Raw genomic sequence first — 10,403 nt, forward strand, 5'->3', positions numbered from 1 at the left:
GCGGGGCAGGGGATGAATCAGTAGCTGGGATGTCATTGTCAAGGGTGGCAACAACGGAGTCTCCCTGGGTCGAGTGAAAGAGTCGATATAATGGGCAGTGCGGTGATTGATCATTGCGACGGATCACCGTCGTTGAGCTGGGTAGCATATCCAAGTTGGTGTTGCGACAGCGTCAACGCTGTGCGAGAGAGCGATCGCTGTTCCTGCCAGCAGCCTCCATACCCATCCGTTGCATTTATGAATGCTAGCTGGTTGGATGGTGTGTCTCATATTCTCGCGTAACGACGAAGCATTCTGCCAACTTGTAGTCCAATAGAGGATGACCAGCAGGATGGTTAGGTAGTTTCGCGAGGCTCTGGCCATGGGTACCCACCTTGCAGAAATAGATTGTCTGTATGACAATCATCAGCCATATGTCTGCATGGAATGGTGTTCTTAAGGTTCAAAAACTGTATGATCTTTTCGTTTCCATTCTTGGAAGGGATCTCAGGGTAGGGCTGAGGGATAAGTCCAGGTCACACGGTGACGGTGCCAGCTGACGATGATGATGGCGATTGTGATGGATGAGAGAGATCCCACATTACTGCACATGTATGTAGCCGACAGCCGCGGTCCTCGTGACGACAATCGAGTTGTGAGTCGTACACGATCATTATTGTCTGTGTCACCACTTTAGCGAGTTTGGTCCCAGGACGAGACGGTGGCCCGTGGCTGGAACTTGGAAGACGTCAACGTAAAGGCACCTCCTTGGAGTGAGGCCTTTTAAAGACTCAAACAAAAAACGTGACGCAAGAATCTTGGGATTTCGGTAAACACTGATTAAATGGTCACACATGGCGGATTGCAAATTCGGTAATGTCGACATCTGGAATCCAATCCCAACACGAGCACGACTGGTAGGAGGAGGAGGATTGTTGTCCAAGCGTCGGCTTTAATCTCAGCTTTTTGCTACCGCATCTCGAAAGACAATTTCTTGATTTCCTTGTTTACTTCCCGATCTTTGCTGTTCAAAAGTGTTGCTCGAGTACCCCGGTCGTATCGCGAGACCGATACCGAAATCACTTAGCAAGCAGCTCGTAAACATATGCCCCCTTTGACCATATCACCAGGGTTCTTGATTGGACAGTGGCAGTATATCAGAAGAATTGGTGGCTGGGGTCAATCCCAGCAAGCTTCAGCATGGAAAGGGGAGTCCAGGCCGGACGAGACCCCTCAGACCGAGTTGGGCAGATTGACCCCTCCCTGCCTAAAAAGTTTGGTCTATCATCCCCTTGGTGGGCTTATGGTGAGTGGTCGCTGGGGACCTAGCCGAGCACTGGGCTCGCTATTCCAGTCGCTCCTTATCTACCGAGCAAGTGCCTCGTACTTTGCAAGTTGTAAGGAGGTCCTCAAATTATTGCATACCAGAGAGCAAAGGAGGCAAACAAAGGCCCTTGTCGCGTAGCACCAAGTTTCAAGTCCTGATAGGAAGACCCTGGTCAGGATGAGCGAGAGATCGATTTCGACCATTGGAGGGTACCGAAATGACATTGAATCAATTCCTGCTTGTCATGGATTCGTCTTCAAATCACTTCTAGGTATGGGTACTCGTACATAGATCTTGCATGTTGGAAGTATGTACCGAGCACAAGACCGTAGCCCCAGAGGCACGTCTTGGGGTAGGTTCGCCGGTCTCTGGATTCACGTGCCGGTGGTGGGTTATGATTCATGAACTCACGATGGTTCCGCGCTCAATGCATCCACTTCGGTACGGAGTACGCATACCTGAAACATGGCCCATCCTTGATGCGGTAGTGGGCACTTGGTGATCAATTGGTTCCTTCCGGGTTCAGCAGACTCCAGGCCGGGTGGGGCACAGAACAAAGGTCAGTGGGTATTCCAGACGGAAAGTGGGTTTTGGGTGATAGGGATGCTCATTCACAACAAGAAAAAAGGACGAAACGATCACTCGAGCTAGCAGGACACAATTTTGAAACAACAGGATGCAGGCGGGATTCTGTGTTTTTGAGACACCATTCTTGGCACGTGACCGGACTGGCCCTGACAGTGATGATTCACAGGGATATGATGTCCTATGTAATGGTCCAGAATGTTGAATCATGGTGTACTCCGTACATCCATGCGCCAATACTTACTATAACTAATGCAAGGGCTCGTGGACCGGCTGAACCTTGACAACGACGCAGGAGATAGGAGACGGATGGACGAAATCGAGAAGAAGCAAAACGATAGATAGGATCCCGAGGATGCCTCTCCAGGACAGCGGTTGCTGAGGGTCTGTACAAGTGCCGAAAGCACCACATAAGTATGTCGACGGGCACTCTCTGTAATCAATTGGGTAGAGGGCGGGAGTGTCGAATCCTGCGATCTAGACTTGCTAGTAGTCCTGGACTTCACAGGCGCCCAGGAGGGTGTGAATCGTTTCCTATTTGATGAGTGGAAGCCCGTAAGGAGAGCTGACCGCTTGAATGACCTTTCCAGCGCGGAATCACCAGTTGGATGGGTTTTCTCCTTTTGCCAGGCGCTGACCCGAGAAAGACCAATCAAGGCATCCAGCAAATGCCAAAAAGGGTCCAAGAAAAAGCTGGTCTTCGATTCGCGGGCGTTATCATTCACAAACCACACCGTAGCTTTCGAGTGAGAGACCTATTCACGGACATGAAGCGATTACGGCCAAGCCACAGAGGTGCGAGTACAACACTGAAGCCCTCGAGTGGAGGTGTGGCGTTGGATCAGTCATGTTGTGGGAGGGTTTGCCGGATGAGCGGCGATTGTGGCATCAGATGAAAGAACGATCCGGTGGCCTTAAGTGTATTTTGGGATACGCCACAGCCTGTCAGCCACACACTAGCCACCGAAGGATCACGTTATGAGGCCAAAATTGATCCCACCAGCCACAGGCTTGACCAGAGGACAACATGGGTCCTGTCACCTGTGGTGTGTAAGTCGTGTTCTGACCGATGGCACTATGGGTGTGTAAGATGTATAGTACTCTGTAGTAGGCCCCTGTGGGTGCCTGGTACATCGTCAGAAGCTTGTTTATTATCGAGTACATACACACCCTTCTCGGGCTCACCAGAGAAAGCGGCAAGGGTTGGTGCAGAAGTGACTTTGGGAGGATTCAACCAGCATAAGTAGCTTGGCAGCTAATCAGCGTAGTTCACCCTCCCCTGGTTCCTGCATGTGGCTGCTTCATTTTCTGCAACACCGTTTACGACTGGACCTTTGCAGAAAGCAATCGCAGCGATGGTGCCGGAGCGGTACTCGTACACCGGAGCAAGAACCAAATTCGAAGGGCAAAAGGACTGGGAGGCTTGAGGCGGTATACGGACGCAAAGGTTCAAAGGTACAAAGGTAATTTTCACAGCTTCTTTGGGATCCTAGCCCTCCTCCGTACTCCTTATGCGACTGGCCTTGGTGTTTGGCCTTGGTGTTGCGCGCTTGGTCCATATCTATTTTGATGACCATCATTAGTGGCCAGGACCAAGCAATGCACCAGTAGAAACGCTTCCTTCGTGATATGGCCAGCAGACCAAGTGTACGAATTAGACCATGTTGGTGGTGAGACAAGATGGGCGACCAGATTGGTGGAGAGCCATGCTAACAGCAGACAGAGGTCCGAGGCTGTCGGTAGACGGCGTCGGAGAACTGCAGGAGCGATGGTTGTTTTGGCAACCGAGGGCTCGTAGATAGAAGCAAGTAGCTCAAGAGGGTCTGTAGCAGATCTGATCTTTTCCAAAAGTGTGAAGCGTTTTGGACGTGAATGGCCGGGTTGGGATGGTTGAAAGGTGTCCAGTGCTCAGGTAAGGCAGACTCGCAGTTGTGCTCCGTCGTCACGAATAGACAGATGAAGTCAAGTTAGATGGCTGCTAATTCATTTTTAGTTGGCGGGGGAGGCTTGTGGTTTCACGCCTGTCTGTATATGGGATGGCGTCGCTCCAAATAGCAGCAAGGCGCCCGCCTCGGGCTTAGTGCTCCCAAGCAGTCGGCCTGCGCCGCAATTCTTACCCTTGGGATCACGTTAGCCGGGACGAGCTAGCCTATATCCATGCTTGCTAGCCCCGTGCTAGACCAGTGATTTGTCGCTGCTAGCGTGCCGGAGAGGGAACTAAGCCTGTCCTCCACTAACCAACCATTTTAGTCCCCGTCCTGCCGTTCCACAATCCACTCACTCGGCGCACCACTGGGAAAAGGCTGCCCGACTCCCGACCTGTCACTTTTGTCCCTTTCCTGCGTCCTGGCCAAAAGTTCCCTCGTGGAAGCACATCCTGGTCTCCCATCCCATGGACCCATGCACACGCCATGCAGCTCCGGACCAGGTCAGCAGGCGAGTGACCCAATTACGCCTCCCATGTCCCTTGAATCGTCGACTCTCTATTTTGATCCGCTCAAGGGCCACCCTTAGTCCACGTCCGCCTCCATCGAACACAGCCGCTCCATCCTCATTCGCCGGGATGTGCTATAGCGAGCGTCCTCCTAGTCCTCGAGTTATGCTCCTCTTACAACCCATCCTCCCAATTTCACCCTGGCTCCTGCGTTCATTTCCATACCGGTTCGTCCACTGTCTCCGGTCTCCAGCCTCCATAGCACTCCCATCAATCGACACCAAGAATAACTCACCCGGTGTACGGAGGACCTCCACCACGTGCTTCCGGCCACCCAGCAGCATCACCCAACCCACCCAAGACTCAGCCCTGCCATACGGATACCTCTCAGCATCTCAACTCTCCAGACCTTAGTCTCCCTCGCCTCCTCTGCTTTCCACCATCAAGTCGTCATTTCCCTCATCACACTCCCGTCCTCTCCATCCACCCATGTTCCTTTCTCCATTTGCTCAAACAAGCTTAATCTTTCCTTGAGGCTCAGAAGGGGGCGGAGGCTTCCAAGCATTCATCCGACTCCACTGTGAAACGTTCTTGGTCTGTTCGTATACCTCTTATAACTTCTATACAATACCCTCACCATGGCCCCAAAGAAGCGTTCTCAAACTCCACGACATCAAGGCGTCGCCGACTCTCACCATCAACAACAACCCGACCCCGTCCAGACCCACTACACTCCTTCAACACAACCACAACCACAACCTGGCTCTCCTGCTACTCCCACTACTACTGATCGTCGACGCAAACAAAAGGACAATTCCAACCACACTCCAGTCGTCGGTTCCAACCACTCGCCCACTATTCCAAACTCTCCTCTTTCACCCATCGACGGCGTAGCTTTTGGATCCCACTCTCGTAGAGAGAGCACTTCAACCATGAGGACCTCATCCATTTCCCTTGAGGGCCATCCCAGCTGTACTCCAACCGGTCGTATCAGTAAGGCGAAGAAAGGCAAGCGTGTGCACGCTTGTGAGTTTCCTGGCTGTGGAAAGGTGAGGACTCTGCCCCCAACCCGGGCAACCCCCAAACATAGGCTTGCCATTTGGACCCAAACGAAGACGCCTAGCTAACAGGATCATCAGGTCTTCACTCGAGCTGAACACAGAAGGTAAGCATTACAGTAGGGCCGTTTTGCAATGGCCCCTTCCATTCAACTCATCTAACCACCTGATAGGCGACATGAGCTCAATCATAATCCGGAGGCACTATTTCCTTGCACGCGTCCTGGGTGTCGAAAGGCATTCCACCGTATCGATCTGCTGCAACGTCATCAGGAGCGACAGTAAGTCTTCGGCCCTCGGACTTGAAGGGGGCCATGCTAATCTGCCTTACAGCGACCTCGAGAGTGCCCATGACGCTTCCTCTGCGCACTTAGGCCGTATGTCGCAAGTGCCAGTTTCTTCTGACCTTTCAGCTGTTCTGTCTACGTCTGTGCACAGCCCTTCTGCAGATCGAGGGCCTCCAAGATCATCCTCTGGGCCTCTATCAATCGGCTCTCTCGTCCATCCCCAGGGGACGGACTACCGTTACATGGGAACACCTGCATTCAGCAGCCACCCTCGACAGTCAATGGCACAATTTGTTCCAGGATTTCCCTCTTCAGACGACTCTGGTATCTTCTACACTCCAGAGAGTAGTCAATCCCCCGTTTCCGAGTACTATGGCCGATATCCCCATCGCCCGAGTATTTCTTCGTCCTCTTCTGTTGCTGCTTTTGATCCCAGCGGAGCATCCCCTCTAATGAGTGGAAACATGCCCGGCACTTGGGTGCCCTCTTCTGCTCCTCCCAGCATGCTTCCATCAAATGTGACTGATGATGGTGCCTATCTTCCTGTATGCCTCCCTTGTCATTGGAATGGTATTTGTACTGAAGCTGATCAGTCTCCTGCAGACTCTTCCCTACCAATACCCCTCTCCGACCTGGATGGATACGAATGGTCTGTCATTCGACGAGAGCTATCAAGTGCCTCAGGAATACTACCAGGAAATCCCTCAACCGGTATATCTGACACTATAAGGTGGGACTGTTTAGACCTTTACTGGCAGTATTTCCATCCACACTTCCCGGTTGTCCATCGTCCTTCCTTCCTACCTACGAAACCGAGTCCCTTACTGGCCAGTGCAATGGCAGCTATCGGTTCACAATACGACGGACGACCTGACGCCAAATTATATTCTCTAACTCTTCTGGAAATAGCCACAAAGCTTCTTCGACGGAGAGACAGCATTACCAGTCGGTCTAGACTGGCAGACCTACAAACTGTGTTCCTTCTAGAGGTCCTCAGCAAGTATTGTGCGAGGAGAGTAGAAGTCGAAATGTCAGCAAGATTTCGTTCGCTTTTCGCGAGCCTCGATCAAGCGCGTCGATCTCTGGCGACAGATCCTCTAGCAGTTTTCCGGACACTTCGAAAAGACCGGACTTCAGAAGACGTCTATCGAGCACATAAGTTTTGGCTGGAGCACGAGACCCGAAGAAGGATCCTACAAGCCTCGATGGTGCTGGATCTACAGCAGGTCATCCTTTTCGAGCAACCCGCCACGATTGTCCAGCATGATCGACCGCGGCGAAATAATCCTGGACTACGCACCGCAATATCGCTTCCCTGTTCAGAGGAGCTCTGGGAAATCAGCTCGATTGAAGCGTGGGTTGAGATGGCATCGGATCCCGCATTTTATAAACCTCGCTGCGCTCGTACCGACATTTCTACTCCTGGAACACCTCTAGATTATTTCCAAATTCAAGTCAGTCTTGCAAACATGCAAGATACCTCTTTAGACACCATCCTGCCGCAGAAAGACCAATGCAACCAGTCTGCTTCCCGCATCACTTTCAATTTCCATGCACGAGAGATGTCTCGAAATACGCCAATACGGCAACTACTGGTGGTGAGTGGCGAGTCATGGATCATGGGCAAAAAGCTCGAGAACGAAGGCGAGTTCCATGATGCCAAAAAAAATCTCAGAGTTTGGGTCGAGTCCAATCTTGAAAGTCGTATCGCACTCTGGCATGCCCTACGATTGATTCGAGGCTGCGCGAAGTTTAGACCCTCCGATTCTACCAATACCGGATTGTCTGTTTCATTCCAAGATACTCAAATGTTGCACGAACCATGGGTGTTTTATCTTGCTGCTTTGGTGTGTTGGGCTTACGGGGTGAGCATCTGGAAATCTCTCGAGGGCACTGGTCCGCTCTCTGGAGCGACCTCGGCGGCCAGCGAACCTCTTTCCAATCTGTCACGAACCTCTAGCCTGTCTTCGGTACATCCGGCGCTTTTAGACTCACATGAGGCAGCGTACTCGATGCGAGAATTTTTACACCTGACCAATGTGGAGAAGCCGGAGAACTTGATACAGGTAGACCCTCATACATTCGGACAAGTGCATGGTCTTCTGGAAATGATCCGGCTCCATAAGATTGGCGAATTTTTAGGAGGGCTCATGAACGACGCGGAACGGGTACTGTATCGACTCGTGGAGGGACGCAGTCGACTGTCACATTTCTAGGTGGAGTTGGAATTTAGAGTGGTACCACGTCACGACCTTGATGCGATTTTTACGATATTACGAATGTTCTTCCGTTGTTGATACCACGCCGTCTGGGGGCATGTGAAGATAGGATTAAAATGAGTTTTGGCGTTTCAGGGTCACTCTGGCTTTGTTTGAAATCTGCACCGTTACAGCTGTTGCTTGGACAGGGAAAGCACAGGGGAAAAGATACTGGCATTGGCATTTAGCATCAGTTAGCTAAGATTTCCACGGAGCGTCCGTGAATACATTGACGAGTCCAAATTTTGATCAGCTGTACTGTATCCACTGCATCGATTGGCCTCTGTGCAATTCGGCCTTTCCCTCAGATTAAACATGAAGTCGGGTATGAGCTCTCTGGACTCTTGGAGGGGGACCGGTGGACCTCGCGTCGTCTTTCCGACCGGAAATGAAAGGCCGTCGCCTCTGCCGACGAAGCAGGATTTGATGGGGACGGAGGCTGGTGGGGGAGGAACGAACGAGACGAATCAGAGGGGAAGGCGGCAGGTTGGCAGGTTAGCAGGTACGAAATAGCTGTTGCTAAATTTGGCAGGCACGGCTGGACTGAGCCTCGTTCGCAGCCACACTCCCTTGCTGGCCTTCCAGAAGTTTGAGAGTTTGCACTCTACGGGCACTTCGCACCCAGGGAGCTGCTAATGCATGTCTTTCAGTTGCCCTCGGAATAGCACAACATGCCTTCGAAGAGGCTATTGTTCGTCACCATTCATGCAAGGCCACATCTCTTTACCAATACATGCTTGGTGTGGTCATCAGTGGGTCTCTGGTGTGGCAGTCCCCCCCTCACCCATTGCCATACGCCCGCAAGCTATACCCGGAGGATCGGGCTTATTGTGAAGATAGAAGAGTCGGTCAGAATCATTGCTATGGAGTACTCCGTACCGCCATGTCACTTCTCCGCGTGAAACTCTGGTATCTGCTTATGTGGATCCTGACCATTCACGAGTGCAGTAAAAACGAATGCCCCGTACATGGCTACCACAGCAACTCTATACAGATTCCTAGGTGCCCGACCTAGGGGCTTAATCTTCAAACGGCCTGACCAATCTCGTTTCGAGTTGGAAGGTTTGGGACACGGGCCTGAAACATACGAACGACTTGCACAAACTTCGCTGGTGCTAACTGATTTCTTCGAGCCCGACTGCCCAGACTTACGAATACCAAGAAAGGGGAAGACCCAAAGCTAATGTGGCACCCATCACACCGGTTACTTAATTCCAGCCATAGTGGGTTTCCCACGTAAATCATCATGACGCCACGCATTTCCACCCTCGACCTCTGCCGCTGTGGAGGCCAGTACTGGGATCGGGTTCGGTCGACTTCCAGACTTCCAGGTTCCTGCTGCGCTTACCGTACGATGGGCTGCTTTTATGGTTCCTGCATAGCACATCGCCCACGCGCCCCACGCTCACTGATCGACAGGCACGTTATTTCAACTTACTCGAATCAGACGAAGAACCCCCTTACACGCGACTACTGCAACAACGATACAACATCCGTCATACCCGGAAGCACTCTATCAAACTCGCTTTATGTTTTGGGATCCGCCTTTTGCTTCGTATTCAAGTCTCTTGCAATTTCTTCCCCTTCTCCCGTTTCTTTGAAGGTTTCCAGCCTCCACCGAAGTGGAGGTCAACGGCCACTTTCGTTTCTGCAGGGAGGGTTGGATTCTGGGGATTTCCTTGTTTCCACTGTGATCCCCTGTACGTTTCGAGAAGCGACTAAAATGATCGGCATGATGTGTTCCATCAACCGCTGTACCCGCTCCCCATCAAGATTTAATGTACAAGGAGTCCACAGAACTATCTCCTCTTTGAGCAGGTGCACCCAGGGATGAATTTCCTGGCCGATCGGCTATCAAGTTGGTTCATCCCAGTTTGAACGCTACTGTCGAAAGGAGATGCTACACCATCATAGTCCTATCTCGTGACCAAGGGCAGGCGAAATTGGTTCCGCCTCTAGATCTACACTTGATTTCGTCGATAATTCACGTTTTCATATGACGACGAAGCCGCTTGGTTCATGATACAGGAGAGGTGGCAGGCTTGCTTCATTATGGTGATACAGGGTCTGGAATATAACATTCTCATTCTGTTAACATGAAACACGAAAGTCTTCTTGCTGTCTCCTGACCCAGTGCTCTTATCATGGCGCCTCCAAATCCAAAGCACGTCCTGTACTGCGTACGGATCATTTACGAGGTACTGAGTATACGACTGCCTGCATCCATAGTAGGCACTGCCCTGTTTTGATTATTGACATCCGCCGTTGGGATCTTTAGGCCTTCTCTCCTCGCATCCTTAGCAGCCTCAGATCGACGAGCTCATGCCCTTTGCTTCTTCTCGTCATCTGGCTTTTAAGAAGACTGTGTTGTCTCGGACGATCGCCTAATTATCCACCTATCGCATCCTGCATGGAGAATCATATGGATGTCCATAAAAGCTGTTTCCGGTAAGACAACAACGACAATGCGTATAT

General features: G+C 51.5%; 1 protein-coding gene across 1 annotated transcript; it reads left to right on the forward strand.

Annotated features, from left to right (window-relative positions):
- Positions 1 to 6,173: 6,173 nt before the first annotated feature.
- A1O9_10028 (uncharacterized protein) lies at positions 6,174 to 7,886 on the forward strand (the record flags this gene model as incomplete). Its single annotated transcript, XM_013400765.1, has 1 exon — positions 6,174 to 7,886. The coding sequence occupies one exon, from the start codon at positions 6,174 to 6,176 to the stop codon at positions 7,884 to 7,886; it is 1,713 nt and encodes a 570-aa protein (XP_013256219.1).
- Positions 7,887 to 10,403: the final 2,517 nt, after the last annotated feature.

This window comes from Exophiala aquamarina (assembly GCF_000709125.1).
Source record: "Exophiala aquamarina CBS 119918 chromosome Unknown aczIA-supercont1.12, whole genome shotgun sequence".
Classification (NCBI taxonomy): Eukaryota; Fungi; Ascomycota; class Eurotiomycetes; order Chaetothyriales; family Herpotrichiellaceae; genus Exophiala; species Exophiala aquamarina.